At 38.2% G+C, this 24,570-nt stretch overlaps 2 protein-coding genes across 2 annotated transcripts in view; both read right to left on the bottom strand.

The window, feature by feature from the left end:
* Nucleotides 1-405: 405 nt before the first annotated feature.
* Nucleotides 406-15,743, bottom strand: LOC103708383 (protein transport protein SEC23-like). The gene is made up of 12 exons (XM_008793279.4): nucleotides 14,811-15,743; nucleotides 14,466-14,639; nucleotides 10,979-11,140; nucleotides 7,527-7,669; nucleotides 5,943-6,018; nucleotides 5,661-5,833; nucleotides 5,482-5,563; nucleotides 4,183-4,260; nucleotides 3,569-3,730; nucleotides 3,224-3,487; nucleotides 1,306-1,410; nucleotides 406-928 (listed from the first exon to the last, which is right to left on the bottom strand). The coding sequence occupies exons 1-12, from the start codon at nucleotides 15,618-15,620 to the stop codon at nucleotides 782-784; spliced, it is 2,376 nt and encodes a 791-aa protein (XP_008791501.1). The 5' UTR covers nucleotides 15,621-15,743; the 3' UTR covers nucleotides 406-781.
* Nucleotides 15,744-18,402: 2,659 nt separating this feature from the next.
* The window catches only part of LOC103708384 (fatty acid amide hydrolase), a 43,453-nt gene continuing 37,285 nt past the window's right edge, over nucleotides 18,403-24,570 (bottom strand). The window contains 4 exon segments of the mRNA XM_039119452.1: nucleotides 18,403-18,677; nucleotides 20,023-20,118; nucleotides 20,507-20,568; nucleotides 23,927-23,991. Of these exon segments, the coding sequence (XP_038975380.1) occupies nucleotides 18,615-18,677; nucleotides 20,023-20,118; nucleotides 20,507-20,568; nucleotides 23,927-23,991 (286 nt within the window). The 3' untranslated portion in view covers nucleotides 18,403-18,614.

The following is a 24,570-nucleotide window of genomic DNA, read 5'->3' as shown; positions in this document are numbered from 1 at the left end:
GAATTGGTCCGCCAGCAAGATCAATCTCCTCGTTAGAGGACACTATCTCTTCTGAGAAACATTCTCGTAGGCGAGCAACCTCTCTAAGAGAAATCTTCTTGGTGTCCCATCAACAGCGTCTTCGGGAAACTCTTCTGGACTAGTTTGCATTGCAAAGCTAACAATGAATTCGAACACATGCTCCTACCTCTAAGTCAATGGTGATCTTACAAGTTCTAATTTGTTGAGATTCAGCCATTCAAGCAAATATATAGCTCCTGCGTTGCCTTAATTATGCATTGATAATGCATCTTCATTTTTTGCCATACTGCACAAAATTCAGTGTGTTTCAGATGGTTCGGTTGGTTCCGGTGTGATCCCCACCTTCACCCTACTTTCAGCTTAGGCATCCACCAGAGAGCGATCTTGCAGGGAGTAAAAAGACATGGCCATTGTTCTAAAATTCCAGCCTAAAAAGTATCATAGCTTAGGTCCAAATACAAGAGATATAAATTCCTTCAATATAGAACTTACAAACTGACTCAAACCGTCCCCTCAACTAAGTACAGCAAAACAGCCAGCTCTCTCAAGTCTTTGTTCCTTTAAGAATGCTCGGTGCATCATCCAAAATCAAAAAGAATTTGATGCACAAACTAATATTATTTGTCAATGGGAAAATGGCTTGATATTGAGAATATATGACGAGCAGTGTAGAACTCTGGGAAAACAGAGAATAGCTCAAACCTAGAAACGACCTCAACCCACATAAGATAACCAACGAACAAATAGTGCATGCATGTCCTCATGACTGAACAGCCAGCCTCTGAAGATGTTCACAGAATACTTGAAGGCTGACATCGTCTGTGAAGATGACATCCGAGCCTGGAGCCACCTCATGCGCAGAGTTATATGTAGCTGATGGGTTCAACTTTGCCAACAAAAATCTTGCCTGCAGAGCATCCAATTATAAGCAGGAGAATCAGAAGTAGGGCAAGCCCAGTAGGTCTTTTCAGAACTGAATAATATGTAACAAAATGATTTCTAGATGACAACTCATCAAAACTTAAACCAGAATTCCCTTACCATCTGAAAAACATCAGTTTATTTAACACCAAGAAACAAGTTATCTACGTTTTTATTTTCAAACTAATACATCAAACCCTAAGTTGAACTAAGGATTATTGCAGTCAAAGAAAGACTAATTACAAGACAAGTCCATCAATTTAAGCACAGAAATGATGCATCTTGGAGATACATGCAAGGAATAAGTTAATATCACCGGTCACATTGAAAGATAAAACCAAATAAGATAAAAAAATTGCAGACCTGTGAGCCATGTTGATCACAAATAACTAATCTGGGAACAGGAAAACGATCTCTAATGATAATCTGTGCATCGTCTTGAGGAGCTTGCAATAGTTGAGCAAAGGCCTGTAGATCGCACAACAAAGTACAAGAAAATTATCCCTGAAAACTCATTTGATGACAGCAAGTTTACCATCTTTAAAAGAAAACTTGATAGCCTCATGAACCCTAGCAACCGTAAAAATTGTCTCTAAATCAAGAGCTTTCATCTCCTAACCAGGCATCCATTTTTACAGGTCAACATGTAAACTCTATATTTAAAATGATTCACTGGAAAAGAAGAAACCCAGTGAGGATCCAGATATCAACACACATACACGCATGCACACATATATTATATAATATTTAAGTTAACGCAACAACTCCACTGAACTGAACATGCACAGTTACATAGCAGAGCAAATTTATTCAATGGAATAGGAGTTGCACGCACTAGTACAGACCAATTTCAAAGATAAAAGCACATATGACAACTAAATTGTTAATGTGATTGATGGATCTAGCATATAACTAGTGAAAACCACCAATATACAGCACAAATAATAACCAACAAGCTTATCCTTTTTGTTAGCCACCAGCTTCATGGTTTACTACTCCTCCTGAACAGGATAGAGTGATCAATGACCATGAGGAGTCTAATAACAATTAAGTACACTTCTACTATAGGAAAATAAAGGTTTTAAAATTTTGTAAAGCAAAGGAAATATTTACACCAGCTAGTAATAACCTATTTTAGTATTCCCTCCAGATAGAATAAACAACCATTTTGAGTTCAAATAAGGTGAACAAAAGGAAAGAGAGACTAAAAATACACCAATACAACAGAAGGCTAACAGATAAACATGTTTGTAGTCAACTGAAGTACTAGACAAGGTCATACTAGTTCCCTAACTCCGGCAATCCTTGTTTCTAACAATATGCAACAATTGTTGGTAAACCCAGAATGGCTCATGTGAGACTTTTGGAACAAAAGAGTTACCAAAGTCTCCACACTCTCACTAAACCAAAGTACATCTTTGACTTTCCAACCTTTTGACAAAGACGAAGTAGAGTAGCAGTCAATGAATGCTCTGTTAACAAAGACAACTTTAAAGTTATCGGAAGCATGATTTGAATATATTCAAAGGGAAAAATCAAATGCATGACACAGGTTGAATGATGTCTTGTCAGGGCATTAACAAATCAACAATGCATGCTAATGTTGACAGGCCCCCTTTATCAAATCTTGGTGGAAAACAACTACGCAGAGTTGCATAAACAGGCAACTTCACTTATGACTGAGATGTAGAAGCTGCTCACTAATACATCCATGAAGACTGGAAAGAACAGGTGATAAGAAGATGGCAGCTCAAGCTAACTGTTGATAATCATGGCACAAAAATGAATACCTCAATTTTACGAATAGAAATGAAGTCTTTGGGGAACATTAGTGGAAGGTTTTAGAGGCAAATATTAGGTTATGGGCTGTCCATATTGTGTAATTATTGTCCATATGAGAAGTCTTCTGTTTTACATTATGGTTTCTTTAACTGCTAGGATTTATGACCATTTGATTTGACCATAGGTGGAGTGGGTTTTGAGATTTGTTGATTTATGCAGGGTTCTAGCACCCAACTTTTGCGATTAAATTGACAGTGGTACAGCCATCAGTTCTCGTAAATCATTATATCAACAAACTTAAGCTATAAGATTCTACGATGACTGCTGAAAGTCAACATCTTTAACATGACAAGAAGCAGTTATGAATTTACAGATGGTGACCATAAAGCAAAATTTAACACCACGCAACGTCCAACTAATCCAATTGTAACTCAGATACATTATGCACCAGAATTCCAGTACAAAGAAGTACACAAGATGGTGACCACCACCAATTTACCTGATGCTCTGGCTGATTCTGGTAGCCCATGTTGCGCCATTGAGCAATTGTCATACCATGAAAAATAACAACACTAAAATAGGCATCTAGCAGCAGTATATGGTCCGCTGATATAGATGCTACATCCAACAATGCAGGAGCCGGTGGTGAATTAAAAGAATATGAAAGCAGTGAAGGCTGAATCATGACAACAGAATTGGTAATGCTCTCCCGATTCAACAACATACGGAAATACGCAGTCTCATCCGGACTATTGTTAAAAACCTGCAGTGCAAGAAAGTCAGTACTTCAAGAACATTGTATCGAACAGTTATCAAAGTTCATAGTAATTATACAATTTTTTACCTGTACAAATTGCGATCGCCGAAGATTAAACATAAATTGTGGAAATATTGAGAAATTTGGATGCAAAGTAAATGAAGCAGGATCATCTTTTCTATAATCACCAAATCGCGAGCAAAGGCGGATGAGAGATCTGTCCAACCATCTTGTTGCATCAAACTCTTCCTGGAAAAGCAGACAAGTCACAATGACTATGTAAGACCCACATGATTTGCAGAGGGCCAAGCACAAGTAATCTTTAGTGGAAAGTGCAAGTACCATCTATAAAATATTCTTTTCAATATTTTGTTCACCATACAAACTAGAACCTACCTAGTCTGGTTTTGCAAACTTTGCAAGGAAATAAGGTAATGGAGTTCTAGGTCGATAAATATACAGATACAAAACCATTAGTGAAAAAATCTGGAAAATTAGAGCATAACTTCATGAACAAAATGTTGTGGATATTAGGGAAATACAGAACATTTGTTGATGCACCCAAATTGTTGCTGATAATGAACATCTTAAAATATAATATAAAAATTGAATTTTACATGCACAACACCCTATGTTGATTTTTTGGGAAGTGTCTTGTGTTAAAAAGTATGCAAACATATCTAGTGAAATCAGCAGTTTACCTCCATCTCCATCTTCAAGGATATATATCTTGCTAAAACAACAGCTGCGGTTTCCTGGTCAAACCCTTCAACCAATTCCTGCACATGCAGTAATTTTTCACATAAGAAAACAAGTAATCATAACTGTAATATGTATTTCAATGGTAAGATAAGAATGGCTAATGGAGAGGCCTATTCTTGATAGACATGTAAAGATGCTCTAGAAGGCTAGCTGAAAAGTAAACAGTTATGCAACCTTGGAACTTGATGTCATTTACTTGTCCCGAAGTCTTGCAAAACTTCCTAGAAAAACCCTTTTTAACATTACATAATCATGCAAGCAACAAACTTGCTTGTATGTAATGCAGATCCATGTACAAGTTTGATCGACACATCAAAGATGCAGCACTTTAATAAAGCAAGAAATGGCCCAAAAACACACAAACTAAAGGGCATGTCAACTAAACTCTCCATTGCTTAAGACTGTGTTACTAAATCAAATTTGCAATGCAAAGGATTGTAGTTCAGCAAAACCTCCAAGAAAGGTTGAGCATAACTTTTTACTGCAGGCAGCTAATACTACGAATGGGCCACCAGGCTGACGTGAGACAAAATGAGTAAGTATACTTTCAGGCCCAGCTTAAGCTAAGGAAAAGCAGACTTAAAGCACACCTACGTAGCAAGACCCAAATGATTCCAGGGGAAGAATTGGCCACCCTTGACACAGATGTGACCCCAACCACAAATCCAAAACTGAATATATGTACACATGCATCTATATCAACAAAACACTTTTCATTTAAATTAACAATCCTCCTCTCTTTCTCTCTCTAATACAATAAATACAGTAGTAAATCTAAAAACAAAAGAGTGCACATTGATCAATATACAATTCTAAGCAAACTCTAATAATAACCCCCTTACTCTCCTCTCTTCTAGACCCTTATCTTTGTCTTGCCTTTGCAATGTCCTCACAGGCCACTACTGGGGGACATTCCTCATGAAAAAACCCACCCCCATCCGACCTCCTGCAACCATGTTCCGAGGCCCATCCCTCACCCACATGTTGGCTGCTGTGTTAATTTAATTAGGATGCGTATATCTCCAATATTCTTTACATCCAAGATAAAGTATTCTTCAATATGGAAATCAAGCATATCATGATGATGATTTAAAAAGCACAGATAAGAATTACAAGCTCTATAGCATATATAGCAAGCTGGGCTTGCATAAACTTTAAAACAAGACTCAACTATTATAGATTTTCTGATGTACAATCAGAGAAATATAACAAAAGAAAAATAACATGTCATAACTAACTTCCGTATTGGCAGAACCATCCACCCATTTCCTAGTGATAGTTGTAACTCGTAGCCTCATCTGACCTTCAGGATTCTGATAGCTGCAGGAAAATGACCATTATATCTTTAACTAATATCATCCACCATGACAGAAGAAAAATCCCAAAAGAGAGAATCAAAATAGAGGCTGTATTATACTTTGTTAAAAACTGTATATATAATTGTGGATTTGGAATTCCTGGTTGGCTTGACCGTTCACTTGGTGATATATCAAAAAAGACAGTCAAACAAGTACTCCTATCAAGACCACACATCCTCCATGAAGTCGTGTTCCCCTGACCTATGACTGTATCAGCACAAAGAGCTCCTTTCTGCAAGTGTCACAACTCACAACAGTCAGCAATACATTGATTAGACAAAAGTGATAATATAAAGTCTATGACATCATCCAGAAGCATTAAGACTTAAAATCGGGCAAACCTTTTCCAAAGATGTACACGGTCCGATAGCTCCCTGAATTTTGATGTCCTTGGAACAATTGATCTCAAGCGTACCACTGGAATGAAAAAGTAACACTCAGCATTCATACATATATGCCACCACCATAGGATATGCACATGAGCAACAGAGTCACCAAGTGAATAGATGATTAAGAAAAATGGCAAAGAAATAGCAGCCATAACCCTGAAAATGAACAACACTTTCCATATAGTGAAGTACAATAATAATCCTGGCAAATCTTCTCAAAAACTAAATAATGCTGGCAAAAAAAAAAATCTGAGAATACCGATTATTAATAGAATTTTGCATGAATATCGAACAAAATGTAAACCATGTGATTTACTCAGCCTTTAGTTTGTTTTTGGATATCTATTTATAAGAGAACATGAATAGGTATCACTTTTATCATTCCAGCATCGATATGTACCTAGAAGTGAGTTAAATCCTTTCCATAATCCATAAGAAGAATTGCAGGATGTCCAGTAAGCATATTATCTCAATAGAAAGAGCATCTGATTTTGCACTGTTGAATGATAATAAAAACAAATTTATTTATCAAGAAAGAAAAGGAAAACAAAAACCAAATACAAAACTCATCAATCTGGGGCTGATCTAATGCCTTTAAAACACTATAGCATTCTCAATTCCTATAATTTTCAGAAAATAGCTTTAAAAAATCAGATTTTATTGAAGAAAGATAGATAAGATTTCCGCAGAAAGTTATAATATATAGTTTGTGGCGCAATTAATCTGCTCTGCTAGAAAGTCAATAAGTCTAAGATTGGTGACAACAGTTACCATTTTACACAAGCATTGGCAGTGACAGCCAATAAGCATAGACAAGAACAATAATATAATATAGAAAATCTTCCAGGTGCATCAATAGTTAAAACTCTGAGAGGGGGGAAGAAAGAGAGAAGATAGAAAGAATACATTATAAGAAGGTTTGAACATAAATAAAGGATAACCAATTTTGACATGTGCAAGCAGGAGATTGTATTGATTAGGCCATAAACATATAGATAATGGGAATAGAATAAAGAAAACTCAGATAGAGATGGCATAGAGAATTTCACAGAGCAACTTTTGTTTGCATAACTCAATTTTTTTAGGACAAAGGACTGGGCAGGATACACCGAAGATTCAAATCTCGAGAATCAGTAGCTGACAAGTATGGTATGGTCCTCAAGACAAAGGCAATATGCCTTGGTGCAAATAAGCAAAAAAGAAATTTAAGCATACCAAGCGGTACAGGATCAGTATCGCATGATACAGGCCTGGTTTGCCCAGTTCCAATGCATATGATCCTATACTACTGGCTAATGGCCAATAAGGTATGTACAAGCCAGTATAGGACCAATATTTATGAGATTTTACACCTTGGGGTACACAAAGCAGACACCATACTGAAGGGATAACACTTTAAGCTTATGCATGTGGAGTGAATTATACAATCTTCACAGCCAGTATATATAACAATATCAAATTAATTCCCAGTGCATAAAGCTAGGAAAGACCCTGTCTGACTAACACATCACCGACAGGCAATGCAGCGGAACTCACTTAAAAGAAAGACCAAGGGATTGTTCGCCATCCTCAAAAATTCGCTTGAAAGAGTCTTTGAAGACTGGGTGTCCAAAACTTTCAGCCAGAACAACAAGACCACCTGTTCTTTCAACAGCAACTTTCATTTCTGCAACTCCAACCTGGATATAAATATGACGGTAAAAAGTCATTCCACAGAACATAAGAAATGTATTATCTTTATTTAGTTATGCAGCAGTCCAATAAATCAAAAGCAGCAAACTTTCTAACAAAGTGATGTGGACAAATTTTAGATAAAGGAGAAGATCACTGATTGAATCTCTCTCTCTCTCTCTCTCTCTCTCTCTCTCTCTCTCTCCCTCTCTCCCTCTCTGTGCATGTGTGCTTTTCTGAAAATCATAAGATAAGAGGGGCTCACTTTATATGTCAGCCAATCAGCCAATTAATTTAGCAGTCTCAATCATTTAGACTCACATTACAATTTAGCATTTGCATGCTTGCATAAATGTAATTTTTAATCTATGTATACTGACCTCAAATAAAAAGAACAGGTGAAGATTGCAAAGTTGCATAAAGGCAAGACTGCAAAGTCGCAGACTTTCAAGTTGGTGCTGCATGGTTCCACAGTGTTGCGCAATTGTATGTGCCCCAAAAATAATTTCTTTAATATGATGCAAAAGATCTTTCTTATGATTTGTTACCCCATTTACTGTAACTCAAGGTCAATTAATGGCATATAAATGTAAGAAATGTCAGAACTTCAAATCGAGCTCAACGGAAGTGGCATCCTAAAGGGTAATTTCCAACTTCAAACAGATGACGGGGTCCAGGAAATGAGAGAGACGCATGGAGAGCTATTACCAACAAGGTCAGGCATGGTTAATCAAAGTCAATTATATGCATATATGGTCAGAAATCTACAAGCCACCAGGCGTTTAAGTTACATGTGTATATATGGTCAGCAAGTGGCAAATAATAGTCAAAACAGAAAGGAAAGTTTGGACATGATTCTTACAATTCCTAAAAGTAACTTCAAAATATTTTAAGCAAGTTACCAGGGTGAATAGAATACATAATAGAGGCACATGACTTAGTTGACTTACATGCATCAGAACATCCAAAAAAGGGTCCCCTTGCTTTAATAAATACGTACATACTCATACACGTACTACACATGCATGCATGCTTGTGCGCACACATATAGAGATAGAGATAGAATAAGAGAGTAAACCCGCGCACCCTAGGGCCAAGCTTCCCAGCCAGTAAATGAGCAGGCCTCGGCACAAACTTGAAGCACATCAGGTTGGGTTGGATCTAGAAATCAAGGGCCAGACCACTTTTCTGGTCAGGTTTGATTCGATCAAAATTTACCTTGACCTGCCCAGTGCAGCTATAAAATCTACCATATATTAGTTATATATAGGAATTATAGCATAAACTGTAAAACCCCCTTGTGTCCATTGTGTTTTCCCAATTTTCTCTACATTTTGCTCCATGCTTTTCCCTCTCTGTCCACTTCACCCCTCTTTCTTCCAGCCATTTTTCCCACCTGTCTTCCCCTTGCCCTCCCTCCGTCTCTCCCTCTCCCCCCGCCCACGCCCCCTAAAAAAAAGGAGAGAGAGAACGTGCAGCAATGCTACCATGCTGGAACCCTGAGAGATGGGTTGATTGTGTTGAGCTCGGCCTCGGTCACCCAGGGATGAAATTTAACCACCAAACTAGAATAAGGCTGACAGGACTAGGTCCAAGATTGGGTCAAACATAGCTCAGACCAGCCCAATGGTGCTTTATTCTCGTTTATAGCCAGGCCCAGCCAATGCCAAAGCCTAATCAGAAAATTAATTAATAAGAACAGGTGAGTCATGTCACAATGGCACAACCTCTAAATCAACAAAATCCATTAGATACCAAAACCCATTATTATATCCACATAATATGCATTCCTGTAGTTAATGTTATAAGTTGATTTTCCAAATCAATCTTTCAAAGAACTTCAGGTATTCTCTACAAAATGACAAGCCTCCATGTCGTTACAAACATTCGATAAATTATCAGCCAAGATTGCCCCCGCAAAAAGCACGGTGGTCCATTAAATTCAGAAGCCTAAACTCCAACTAGATTTCTTCAGAAAAGATTTAGACACAATCTGGTATAGTTCAACCAACTAGCTAGCAGGCTATTTTAACTTCCCATAACTGAGACATCCTCATATGAAATGAGACAGATAATATTAAATCTATGCCCCCCACATATAAGCATTTTTCAACCCTGCAGAATTCTTCATCATCATATGCCAAAACCTTTAACTAAATCTATACAGAAATCCAAAGCCTGCTTACATTCTCCTTCTTCACATCAAATACCGCTACCCTTAAATTAAATCATCGTATTCTTTTTATAAGTTTGAGTTTCTAATCTAGTTCAGCCAAAAAGGATCCAGACTTTCTACATCTGGCCTAGATAGGGCTGCACATGGATTGGATTGACCTGCTTCCAATCAGGAACACGTCCAAAAAAAATATGGTCCTATCCAAACAGGAGTTATTCAGAGAAGGCATCATGGGAAAAATATGACCTGTTTTGAGCATGGATTAGACATAAATCACTAAGTGCCCCAATCCAAATTCGAACCAACCTGAAATTAATACACTATATATTCACAAACCTCCTGAATTTAAGAAATTATTCTTAAATTTATTATAGGTAGTAATTATTCAGTGTTGTTGATTATAATTTATATATGGTTGTCAATCAAGTGTTATACAGAATAGGTGTTTGATAATGTCGACACGTTGTTCATTGATATTTGTATTGCATTATATGTTTATGATATAAATTGTATAGGTTTACCATGGTTTGCATTTGTAATATCCTTGACCTGTTTCGATCCAAAACTCCATGGATCGATTAAAAAAAAAAAATCATAAGCCCAATCCGATCTGACCTGAACCAGAATGAATTAGGCTTGGTTTCAATTTTTTAACCCAATTCAAATATGGATTGGATTTGAGTTGCATCCATTCAAAAGCCAGCCAACCCACTTGCAGCCCTGATCCTAGACTTTTCACATGGTTATTTTTAACATTTTCACCTATGAAATAGACCATTGGCATGTGCACAAATAAATGAAATTGGACGATGATGCCATGTTCGGCAGTTCAGCCAAAAAAGAACCTTCTAAATGCGTAAGTTCTCATTGTCATTACAGATTAGCAGCTTTTTATCAGCTATCCTGTCCAGCATCCATCAGTAAGTACAATCACATAGGTTAGCACTCTGGTTCAACCCTTCAATTTTCTAGCATTGCACACTGTTTTAAGCTAACATGATATCAGTATATTCCTATAACATAGGACCAACAGTAATATTCATCACAGAGCCAAATTCATCAAAGAAATATGTGAACATGTTATCTTATGTATAAAAATTTTTGGAAACGAACTGCTGAAGGAATCAAAGGTTACACAAACCTGATCAAGTGCAGAAGCAAAAAGGTCCAACACATGGCCCTGGTTAACCAGCTGTTTGGCAAGATTATCATAAAATTTAACAGCTTTGTGGAAATGCGGAGCTGCATCTTTGTCAAGATCTTTATGTGAACGCACTGGCTCTGACAAATCTTTTGAGACAATCTGCAAATTACAAATGAATTGGGCCCCAAATGTTATAAAGGACTAGACAACAGCAACATACAAAATAATATCTGAGGTAAAAAATTGGAAATAATAGTATGTTTCTTAGTGTTAGGCATATACAAGAGGCCTTCTTTTGTAGCATCTTTAAATATAAAAGTATACATTGGTAAAAAAATCATGTGGATATATAATAACAAAGCTAGCTCATCCAGTGAAATATCTGCTAAGCTCTATGGTACATGAGGAATCCACCTCAAGAAGGAGAAGGGAAAAACATGCGACCATCATGAAATTGAAATAACTGACTTTGTTCTCCAATCAATCTGAAACTGAGAAGGCATGCTTGCACTTGTAATATGAAGGCATCATTTCTTAAACTCTAAAAAAAATGCATCATAGTTTGAATCTTTTATTAGATAAGCAATACTAACTCACAAACAGTTAAAGAGAACCAAAAATCCTAACCAACTTTAACCATAATACGAACTAAAACTGGAAAATGAATGAAATAAAGCGCAAAAACAAGAAGAACTTTAACATGGATGTTGTCTGGACACAGACAAAAGACTTAAATTCAAATATGCAGCAGAATGTCTGATTTAGCAAGAGGAAAAGAACAAGATACAAAAATATAAAGGTTGATTTTTCAATATTGTAATTTTGAAGATCTCACATGAAAATAACAAAGTGTTTCTTTAATCCCACTCTAAATATTATAGGAGTCCAACCCTCACTCTAATCCCAAATCACCCGTGGACTCCTATTCTCCCTTCCTCCTGCCTCGCCACTTGACACCCAGTATCACTACCGTTATCACCTCCCCACTCCGTTGCCTGCTGACTGCTCTAACAATCCCCAACAGGTACACCCCTTCTGCCTCTCCCTAACTTTCCATCACAGCCACCATTGCTGAAACCCAATACCAACCATCTCATTCTTCCTTATCCCTTCAATCCCCCCACCCTTCCTTATCCCTTTGTTTCTTCCTTCCCTTCAATGCTACACCATGGCCATTGGTCCTAATCGCTCCTCTTCCACCTTCCCTCACCATTTTGATATTGCAATGAATTTAGGAATTCTCAGGCCAGTCAAGTTGTACCAGAGTTGTAGGACTTTATCTTCAGCTCAGGATCGGGCTCAGCTCGAGTCAGCCAAATCTTTGTTGATATCATGTCTTCCGACTTGAACCTGGCTGATGCATAGGCCTAGTCGTCCTCTTCTTATGACATCAAGTCCATGTCTTGTGACTAAAGACCAAAAATATTTGAAGAGATCATTCAAACTCATGTGCCAAACTAAGAATCCTACTAAATTAATGCTAGGTAATATATATTTAGATTGAGATTTATTAAATGTATTTGCACATGATATTGATTTTTTTTAAAAAAAAATAGATTTAAATAAAAATGAGACAAAAGATAGATTGGGTTGAACAATCATAGGCACAATACCTAAGCGCACACATACCTAGATCAAAGCATGAAATCCATGATACATGAAGTAGGAAAAAAGGTGGGGGTACACTAATTAGCTTTTCATGAATCACCTTCAATCTAATCAGGATGGCTTCGCCCCTACTTATATGAACCGCAATAACTTTAACCCTAAAAACCATGCTTATCCTAGCTTTTGTCAACAATAACAGTCTAGATCTGCAAATTAAGGTAGCATTTGGCATCATTTCTTTTTTTTATTTTTAAAATAACAAAATGGAAATTCTTCTTCTGAACTATTTTCTAAGTTTTTAAAAATATAAACATATTTAATATGGTCAACTATTTTTAAACATAAAAAATGATAGTGGTGGTAGTGGCAGTGATGTTAATGGCAAGGATGGTGGCAGTAGTGGTAATGGTGGCAGCAATGGTAATGTTGGTGATGGAAATAGTGACAATGATTATAGAGGCGACAAAAGGCAGTGGTGGTGAAGACAACGACGGTGTTGGTGGTGGTATCGGTAGTGAAAATAAAAAATATGAGTTTCTTATTTTTGAAAGTATTGAAAATAAGAATTTTTATTTTTATTTTTCTAGAAATAATAGAAATGACTTTGAATTTTTTTTAAAAAAAGGAAACAATAGCATTGAACATGCTTGTTTATCTCAATTTCTATGTTTCTATCTTAAAAATAGGAAACAAAAATAAAAGCAAAGCTAAGCAGGACCTAAATTTATGAGCAAAGAAACAACAAATTGGATGTATGTTTCATCTCCCATCATAACATACGCAGACCCCAACGAACTTGGCATAAACAATCACGTTTGGTGCTTCTAGCATGCCCAAAATGGGTACTGAATTGTATATTGGAGAGATAAAATTTCATCTCAAGCCTCAAGATATGACCCCTAAAAGTTAGTACTATAACTAGATCCAAAATAAAGAAATTGATTACACCATAAGCTAATATATACCTTAAGTATTGCATTTTAATTTACGGAGGTGACCTAGCCCTGCATATATAAAGGCCATGATATCATGTTTTAATTAAAATAATACTTTGAGTATAACCCATTACAATAACAACTAATTTTCATTGATGATCATTTCACATCCAAATGCATATTATTGCAATTCACAATCATAGATCATCAGAAATTCACATTGCAGACTTAGTTGTCTCATTAAAAGCTCAACCCCATATCTCTTACTATATTGCACATGCAAGTTGTAAAGTACCGAAGGCTTAATTTACAGCACAAGATACAAAAAGAAATAAGAAAATTATAAGTACCCTGATATAAAATCCCTATTACCCATTATTAGCTAGCATGCTACAATAGCATAGATCAGTCAAAGCTGAGTAATGAATTTTAACCGATTCCACTAACAATTTTATTCATAATATCATGGAAAGTGGATATATAGCCTATCTTGGCAGCACTATGAATGCCAAATGTGCTAAGCATTCTGCCTGCTACATCACAGCATGAAGTTCCATTGCATATGCTACAAAATCAAGCCATCATCCCAAAATGTAAGGGCATATTTGCAGCCCACTCCATAACATACCTCGTTCACCAGAAAGGACATTCTCAAGTAAACATACAGATGAAAAAAAAGTCATCAATTGAAATCCCAGAATAAAAGGATTAAAAGACACGAAGGATAACTGTTGCAAGGTCTTTAAAATTTTGTTCCAACCACATGACTTCTAGCATTGCAAATGGAAAGTATTGAAAAGGAAGTAGCATGTCACAATTATCCAGAGCTCCAGACTAGGGTAACTCAAGAATAAATTTGATTATTCCACATGCAAGGAATCTAAGTGTCCAAACATCAAGATTCGATAATAAACTGCATCAAGGAAACTAGGAACAATTACCATTCCAGGGCCTTCAGTACACGGCCCGCCAACCAAAGCTATGATGCGAGCCCCAGTGCCAGGCATGCAAGCTCCGAGTAAGCCAGCTGCAACACTGAGAGCAACCCCCGTGCAACGGCGAGACCGGTTTCCAGCTTCCACCGGCCACTGATCCGTCTGGAGCTCATCTAACAACTGCAATAAACGGCAAAACCAGTCCTTTTCTAAGAATTTTTTTTTTACGGGGATATAAATAAAAAGAGCGCTCGGGAATCATTTCCTGGGGCCTGCAGACCCACGCACAGAGATATCAATCAGCCAAACAACAGTCAATTGTTGGGAAGGGATATAAAATAAGAACCTCACCGCATTGAGGGTATATTCACAATCGGAGGCCGGGAGCAGGAACCTGTTGACAGACCCAGAAGGATGCAATCCGTTGGCCTGGAGCCCCGCCTTGGGATACCCAGGGGGGCCGGCAGCACCGGGGCGAATACCGGCAGAGAAGAGGCCGAGCTGATCCAAGATCTGCTCCTTAGATATCTCCTTGGTGCCGCGGAAGACGTAAATCTTCGACAGATCGGAAAAGCCGAGCTCGTGGAGGTGGACCTGCGTGCCGAAGGTAACGAGGCCGACGAGGGCGTGGTCAGGGAGGAGGCCGAGGGCGCGGCGCATGGCGGACTTGACGAATCCCAGCTCCTCCTCGATGAGGCAGGTGTCGAGGACGAAGAGGAAGATGGGGGCTGGGACGGCGGCGGCAGCGGCGGCAGCGGCGGCGGCGGCGTCATGGGGCGGGGGAGCGTACTCTACGGTGGTGCACTGGGGATAGAGCTCGCCGGGGACGTTGGTCTCGCTGATGGCGGCGTAGTGTGGGGGAAAGTGGTTGCGGGAGAAGCAGATGGGGCAGATCCAGATCCTGGCGGCGAAGTCGACGCGGGCGAAGGGGTTGAGGACCGCGGCGCAGGGGGGCTTGCACCGGAGCGGCGCGTAGGGGAGGACGAGGAGGGAGGGAGAGGCCCGGATCGGGGCGATGCACGCCGCCACGGGGATCACGCACTTGCTCGCCTCCACCTTGGATCGGGGCCACGCGTTCCACGTCATGCGGACGCCGTCGGGGCCGTCGGGGTCCGCTGCCGCCGCTCCTCCTCCGCCGCCACCGGCCAGGTCCGCCGCCATCGTCGCGGTGGTGGTGATAGATCAATCTCGGGTGTTCGCTCCGGCTGCCGCGTCGGTTATGGCAGAGGGGGAGGCTTGGTGTCGGAGAATTGTCTTGGTGAGGCTCTCAGGTGGGCCGCGGGGGCTTTATTTGGATCCAGTTAAGGATGGTGGGTCGAGGATGGATCGTGCACTCCAGTGGACTACAATTAAGACCTGCATCTCTTCTCCTAATTGGCCTTGATTGGATTTGGGGTCAATTTTAGCCAACTCATCGGTTCATCCAAATAGGACGGATCCATTTAAACTCATACACGGGGATGGGATTTAGATATAATATCCGAAATAGGTTGGGGTCAGGTACAGTTAATGGCATGCCCTGCTCTAAACCTCATCTGATATAATATAACCTTCTACCCTCCTCTCCCAGTTCCCTTGATGGATAATAGCCATCACAGCCTCATTTGTCTCCATCATCCCTCCTTCTTTTACTTCAAAAATTATTACTATTAAAACTTGGATAATATATATATATTCTATGAAAATTACAGCAGCCGATTTTTTTTTTTATTTCAAAAGTGCCGATTGATTTGACTTACGCATGAATTATTTCTTATTAGAATATATTGCAATTATTATTGTATCTAGGTTTCTTTCTATCCGAATCAAAAATTAGATTATAAGAGAATAACCTATAAGCTTCTTCCATTTATATTGCAGTTATAATCTTGCTAATTATAGCTATAACCTATAATTATCTGATTCATCCTGAACAGTGCTGAGTTACCTTGTCTACCCGATTCAACACATTACAACCCATCCCATCTACTTTACCCAACCTAAGACAATATGGGATAGGTACGCGTATATAATTTTTAATTATGAAGAGGGTATGGGTATTGGCCGATCCAAACCAAACTCGATATGTTACCATCCCTAGATTGGATACCATTAACGTATGCACATCTATGGGATGGTCACCTAATTGTTGAAAGCTCGGCGATTTTTTCATTTTTCTTCGTTGAATAAATTCTCCAAATTAACATGCCGGATGTCCATATTGTTTTTTATTAAAAAAGAAAAATCAAAATCTGAGAGGTATTCACATAGGATGGTGTTTGTCTAGGTGCAAATGCGAGGTACAACAAGTTTTTTCAATTGTTAGCATAGATTATGATTTATTTGTGAATTAGTTTTACTGATTTCAGACATATATGAATTATAAATTAATTATGCTATCCGTTTTCAGTATGAGTGCGCTCTTATGCTTGTTTCACAATAGTAAATATACACAAATGTTACAATAATCATTTTATAGAAAAAAATGTTACAATAATCTTATTTCTCCGTCATTTGATTCTGTAACAGTTATTTAATCCAAAACTTGTCTAAACATTTAGCAAGTTTTAGTTTTTTTTTTTTTTTTTTTAATTTTGATTCTAGATTGACTGTTCCAGAATATCAAAATTGTAACTATAATTTTTATAAGGGTTGGATTTAAGAGAGATCCGTAAGAGAGATGGAGGGGGAGGGCATGTAAAGGACTCGATCAATTAGGCTATTTCCATACAGGTTAGCTGTTTGGGCTTTCTATATCTATTTGGGTTCAATTTTGATAGCTCTGCATAATATATGTGCTTATATAAACATTTCATAAGAAAATATATGTACATCTTTATTATAATGAACAATTAGCTTCCTTTGTTATCGTCAGAGGCAAGGGATGGGAAATGACACAATACATATTGAGAGGATTTGGTCATCATGGTATCGAGATATTGGAGGGAGGGAGCATGTCCCTTTATCTCCTTTGTTATCCGGCCAACACCTTCCCTCTCCATCTCTACTCAGGCTTGGCCTTGCCATGTAGAGCCCCGTCTTCTTTGTAACCTCTCCATATTCCCCCGATACCTCGTGCTCCAACCTCTTGCACTCACTCTTTCAATGACAAACCATTCTCTCCATGTTATCAATCCCCTCTACACTCTAAATAGCATCACTCTTTTTCACGGTGAACAGTTCTAATATTGCCAATCTTTTCTCGTGAAAGAAAGAAGGTTCATTAATCCTCAGCGTAAGACCTTCAAAATAAGAATAATCGAACATCAATAAGACAAAATTTGTTCGTGAACTTCCCTTTTCTCCATATCTATTTTATATCATACAGCTACCTATAGGCAGTGCTCTTTGGCAATAAGAAAAGTGAAAACATTGCATTTCATGAGAGTAGTGGTTATTGAGATTCATTTTTAAAAACAAATTATCAAGCTTCGCAAGCACGCATATCTCCCCATGTATCACCCCTTTGTCAATCAAGCTTGATAAGCAAAAGCTCAACAGACATGAATTTTATAGGTCACACCTACTAGCTCAATAGCTAACGGTCCAACCCGCGGCTGGTAGCAACATTGACAGATTCAAGTTTCTACCCCGCCCATTTCGTTTCTTGTTGCAATTTCAACACATCCTGTATTTACTTTTTATACTTTCATGATCTATCTACTTACGCAATTCATCTTTTATCTAGTGACAACACCCACACAAACTGTGGGTGGGTTCGAGAAAGTGAAAAGCCTTCTCATGCGCTCAAGACCAAGCTGCAAATTTGATAACACAATCCATCTTCAATCACCTAAAAGTTTAGAAGGAAAGCACATATATAGATTAGCAAGCTTCCTTTGCAAAAGCGAGAAAATATCAGGCATCCAGGTTATACCTCAGGAAAGACAACAGAGCAGCGAATTTTTAAGGAAAAGTAATTGGGATGAGTTTCCTATGATTTCACGACAACCTGTGGAGGAAACAATCTTCCAATAAATAACAAGAGTTACAACTTGCCCTGATATTCCGATAGCCAATTTTTGTCACCCAACAGCAAATCATACGACCGTGTGCATAGTTAACATTTGTCTTTTTTCTAATTATTAGACAGTTGACAGTTTCTTCACAATTATAGGGAGCACAGTGACCTGCTGGTGAACAACATTCACCTCTACAGGAAAATGAGAATTTGGTTCAAATTGCTTTGAGAACATCACAAAATTTTGATGGCTTCTTCCTGAAACCTGAACAGAGTCCCTGAAAGCATCAAAAGTGGTATTACTCTAACCAGAAATGGCAAAACAGATGAACAACATGCTTATGTTTACTGAAAAAGTGGAAGAAGATTATGTAGATCGCATACATAGTGCAAAGATGGGTACATCTAACATTAAAGAGGTGGCAAGAAAGTCATTATAAACAACATACTCAAATGCAATGCTGCGGTACAATATGTTGACACCCTAGACATGTGAACCATGCTCAAACTGGGTAGATTTCATCATCATTCACCGCCTAAAAATTTGTCACCATCTTGTCAGTGAGAGCATGGCAAGATTTCAATTCCTCATTCTGGCTACATGCTGATCAAGAATAATTTCCACGACCTTGCTGCCAAGGTCAAAACCGCAAAGTTGAATACTATGAACTACATTGTATTCCTTTTACGCTCACGTTACCTAGGTAATATAAACAGTGTAGGGTGGGTATTGGTCTATGTTGCAAATCGAACGGGACATCAGCCTTATCCGTGTTTCTATCATAGACTGACTGAATATAGATATTATGCATGCATGTGCTCCAGCAATGGGTGCATACGGGTGTGTGCATCCACATCTTTTTGTCCATCCCTGTTCTGGATACTTGCAAACATGGCATTATCCAAATATGGTTATGTATATCCAAATACAAATACAGATTCTGATTTTGACCTATTCGAAAGATCACTTGCTCATCTTAATGACTAATATAGGTTTTAGTTCACACTATCTGACTAGTTTTATACTAACTATTTTAGAAAATTTTTTGTTGAAAGAAATATTTAGTAAATCTTTTTAATTGAATTTATTGGTTTGTTCCATCTTCCATGTACCTAAGCTGTTTATTTATATTTTAAAACAAATGTAGATATTATAAACATCCAACACATGTAATCCTGCATAAAACAATGGATACTGCATATATGATATTCACATTTCAATTAAAAGAAGTATAGATGCTGCTTATATCCAGTTCATATTCATCTTTGTTTTAAACATATATGGAACAATAATATCGAATTCATGTCTTTGTTATTCATGCAAAAAAGTATGGATATGGTAGCGGTTATGGACATTTCACCATGTGACAAATGAATACAGTTCCTTGCTTTCATGACAAAATGACCACATAAACTGATTCAATATGTTTCATCTGGGAATAACTTCTGAAAATGTAATAATAGCATTGTTAAAGCATATCTCAGAATCTAAGTTCCAATTAGAATGGAGAGGCAGTATGCCGATTCAGGGAGTCTGAAAAATTATGTTCCCCATATAGTCATAACAGATGCACTAACTATGCAGAATTTAAAGAATGTCAGATTCTGCGTTAGGAACTATACCTCCACTGCAGAAGCCACCCGCAGAATGCTAGCCTCACCCCATGGACGGCCTATGAGTTGCAAGCCTATTGGAAGTCCTTGTTTATCATGACCAATCTGGATATTACATAAGTTAAACATCAAGAAGAGAAGCACATGAAAGATTTTTTTTACTCCTGCTGTCATAGCAGTATCTTTCATAGACAAGCCAACCATGAAAACTATACATTTATACATACATAGAACAGATGGTACCTCTAGAGACTAAGCTTGCAAGTTGCATATATTTTCAAAAACAGATAATACTTCTATAGATTTTTCATTAAGCATTTTTGACATTAAATTCATCACATTATGATCTGATCAGAGGGGGTTTGCAATATTCCAATTTAGAGAACAATTTTTCTGCAATCTTGATTTATGATTTTATTTACAATACAAAAAGTAAAAGAGCAACCTGAAGATAGGAAAATTTTTAAGTACAAAAGGTACATTAGTTACTTACAGGAACAGATATAGCTGGCAGACCAAGAAGATTTCCTGCTAGTATAAATCGCATGAGGTAACCTGTAAACGGAGGACCATACCACAATTTTGCAAATAAGTTACTGAACTGCACAGTTCATCTGCCAGCTTTGTGCAGATAATGGAATTTACCATCAAATAAGTGTTGATTAAAGATATAATACATGCAACAGCTCAATAATCTTCAGAAGACGTGATGCAGGACAACTTAGGGTTGGCCTGCATTGCGTGAGAGGACCCCAAGAATATGCTAGGCTAGGGTTTAAAGCAGCTTTGATGCTTGCTGTCCAGTCCTAAGAACAGGGCAGAAGGGAACTGATTTTAGTTTCCTCGATAAACGAAGGATTAAATGGGCCTGCCCTAAGGTTATATAAATAAAAGAAGGCAGGGATGATCAAGATCCAAGGCTTCGATGGTTGGAACTAATGGTCCATAGTGATGTTCAAATCAAAATAAGTAGAAAGAGATGAAAAACTAGTTAACATAGCAGCAGGTTGAAGTAAAAAGCATGCAATCGGAGACAATCTAGTACATAAATAATCACATAAAGAAGGTAGAAAAGTCGAACAACGTTTAGATCAAATAATGCATGGGATCAGGAATGTTGTATTCTTCAATCAAACAAGGATGAGCAATCTGCCGGTAGTTCAGATGATAGCAGAGACAAATAAATCACAAATAGAAAAGAATTTACAGCAGAGAATTAGCAATGATAAGAGATAGATTTATGGGAAACTTCTCAAAATAAGAAGTAATGAAGAAAGAGATTAAAGACAGAGAGAATGAAAGGAGAGGTAAGAGGCTGCCGAGAAGCTTTTTTTTCTTCAAAACATTTCTGCATACCAAACCTTGCCACCGGCCACTTTTAGGCTCTCTATAGACTCAGTAGATCCCTAAAACTTCCTACTTCTAAGTCAACAATGACTCTTACAGATATAGAAACAAAATCCCATGAAATCATGCTAATTAACAAACTATTTACCACAGAACTCCCATATTTGTTCTCCAGATTTACTGGTCCTCGACCTGTTCTCCAAGCCCACAAACAGAACCTGAGCATGGTTTTTATGGGTTCAACCGTTCAAGTCTTCTTGTCAATTACCTTGGCTGACTTTACTCTGCCTAGCCATTTAAACATCTACTTAACAATTTAAGTGGCCTGTTAACTCACAATCTGCTTAAATATGTAAAAGTTTGACTATGCTATTTTAAAATAACTTATAGATGTAAATGATGAGGACAATTAGGTTGTATTTTTAGTTCACTTTTAATTTGCTACCCTCTTAGATACTGTATGACATAAATCATACTCTTCTGTTCTGCTTCTTTACGTTACCAAGATTTTCGTCTACATCTTTAGGTCTACGCTTGCAGTGTTTTAAAGGTTGGTTGCAGTATGCTCATAGCCAGGGACCACATAGTATTTACTGATTGGGTGGAAACCTTAATAGATTGCATTAAAAAATCGAAAATACTTTAGATTTAATTACACAATTAGAAGTCAATGATGAGAATTTAAAGGAAGCAAAAGCCAAAATTAAAGAGTTTGCACATGGTATACCACATTGCACCGAACCAGACGAGGCATACTGTAATACTGGTTTGGTTCTGGTACATAGAGGGCGTATCGAGTGTCGGTACGCCAAACCAACTTCCATACCAGACGTACCGATAGAATGACAAGGTGGCACTGGCACGAAGCCCGGAACCAAGATGGTGTATCTTGGTTGTGCAATTATTTGAGGATCCTTGCAATACTACTAGTAAAGCTATACTTTGTCCTACAAATTATGACTATATAAATTGATTGTTCTAAAAAAAACCATGCTTAATAATGCACATAAATGCAATCAGCAACTCTACTAAATGAGAATTACTAAAATTACAAGGGGCCCATGAGAGGGGGAAAGGGAGAGAAAACCCTAACCCTAATCGTAGGAGAACCGGGGGTGGAGAGAGAAGGGGAGTAAGAGAGTCTGGGAGAGGGGTCAGAGAGAGAAGATGGAGGAAGAAAGAGAGAGAGGCGTACCTAGGTTCGGTCATGGTTGAGAGTATTGGAGTTGCCTTTGGCATCGTTGATCAAGGGAGTGTCAGCATTGCATAACGGTGGAGCTTGGAAGTTCTGATCATGGTGGGAAGGGAGGGAGAGAGAGGGAGAACGAAGGGGTTGGGGCTTGGGAGGGGGGATGGGGCTTAAGGGGTTTTTAAAGGACTAAACCATCCTGACTGCCCAAACCGTCCTGATTATTGATCGTTCGGTTCGTACGGTCCAAACTATCTAGTTTGGTCTGAAATAAATGGGTGCTACAAAGAAGGAAAGGTGAGAGAAAAAAAGGGTCAAGTGCTAGTTTCTCATGACAGAATGTTCTACTAGAGGTAGGGTATTTTTTTATGGAATAGAGTTAGAAAATGGAAAGAAGACTTAGGGATCAAACTTCAAAGGATTCCTAATATAGCCCTTGATCAACTACAGTAGGCCATTGGTCCATTGTTGAATCTCACTAAATGAATACACCGCATGGTAGCTTGCTTAGGACATGAGCACTTTAGATGACAACTTAATCAAGGGGTGGTCGCAAGGTATGCAAAATCAGTATTAGTGACCATGCCGGTAGGCATCGGGTCGATACTGTACCATATGATACAATGTATACGACAAGGTATTCATCAAATACTGGATCCTCCAAAGCCTACATTTTAAGACAGGGAAGGAGAGAAGCCGGCAAATCTAGGGTTTGGCCCAAATTTCGAGGAGGGGAGATTTAGGGTGAAGGGAGATCCCATCGGTGGTTGGCGGAGCCATGGAGAAGATAGTGGTAGGGGACATGGTGGAGGAGAAGCTAGCATCCTATCATCAGTCTAGGAATATAAGTGCCAATTGGCCGGAGGAACTCTGGCAGCGAAGGGTGAAAAGCCTCCATGGGCAGAGCAAGTAATTGAGAGAGAGAAATTGAGAGACGGGGCAAACAAGCACTCAATAATCGGGGATTGAGGGATTAGCTTGACCCTGAATGGATAATAGTGGTTAGAACCAAACGGAATCAAAGTGGTTTCCCTCAGTTTGGATTGATTTATGCCGAGTCCTAAATCAACCCCTCATACCAACCCGGTTTTGCCCTAGTTCAGTACTGTACACCCCGAACTGGGTGGTTCTGGTCAGTTTTGAGAACCATGGATGGGAGCATCCTCCAAATATCAAGCATATTTTTTAGCTCAAGAAATCATACAAATTATTATGAAAGCATTCATGCGTATTCATGTTAACTGTTTAGATCACAATACTGAAGAATAAAGCAAAATTTATCAAACAAATGTTTCCTTAGCACATAGATCTGACAAGTATAGATGGAACAATAGTAGTTAAATCCAAAACATTGAAATTACGAACATCCCAACTTACCTGACACCTTGTAATCAGTTTCCCCAGATCTAAGAGAACTTAGAGGCATTTTGGGCGCAGTAATTCTGTAAGACAACAACTTTCATTGAGCTTACTATCATTAATGGTATACAAAATTATCGTATAAGAATTTTAACAAAAGTAGATCAACGGTAAACAGAAACTTCTTATATCGTGTAAGCAGTAATCTAGGAGTTTGCTAAGAAAACCATGAAGAGTGCCATAAGACTTACGTTGACATAGACTTTTTTTTGATTTGAAAGTATAAAGAATTTATGTTGAGATGTATGCTTTATTTCGAATCCTATGCAGAATCCAGTCACTGAAAACATAGACCGGTACCACCACAACATAATAATTCTTAAGCTTGTCAAGGTAACTATGAAAGATATGGAGAATAGTGCAACACCACCCCATGATTTAACTTTACGTACCTCGAATTACAATTTACGTCACTAAACATCATTTCTATGACAATATAATTAAAAAGCTACATTGGTTGCACCAAAGGCTACATTTTCTGTGAGAAAATGTGAAACTGTGTGAAACATTTTTTCTGAAGTTTGTAATGTATTTTGGCCATTTCACAACACCAGTTATTAGAAAATTTTGACTTTTGGCAATTTTCATCATTGCATTGTTTT

The sequence above is a fragment of the Phoenix dactylifera genome, unplaced genomic scaffold, assembly GCF_009389715.1.
Source record: "Phoenix dactylifera cultivar Barhee BC4 unplaced genomic scaffold, palm_55x_up_171113_PBpolish2nd_filt_p 000554F, whole genome shotgun sequence".
NCBI lineage: Eukaryota > Viridiplantae > Streptophyta > Magnoliopsida > Arecales > Arecaceae > Phoenix > Phoenix dactylifera.
Note: the sequence above shows the minus strand (reverse complement) of the source record. Positions and strands in the feature narration are given on the sequence as shown.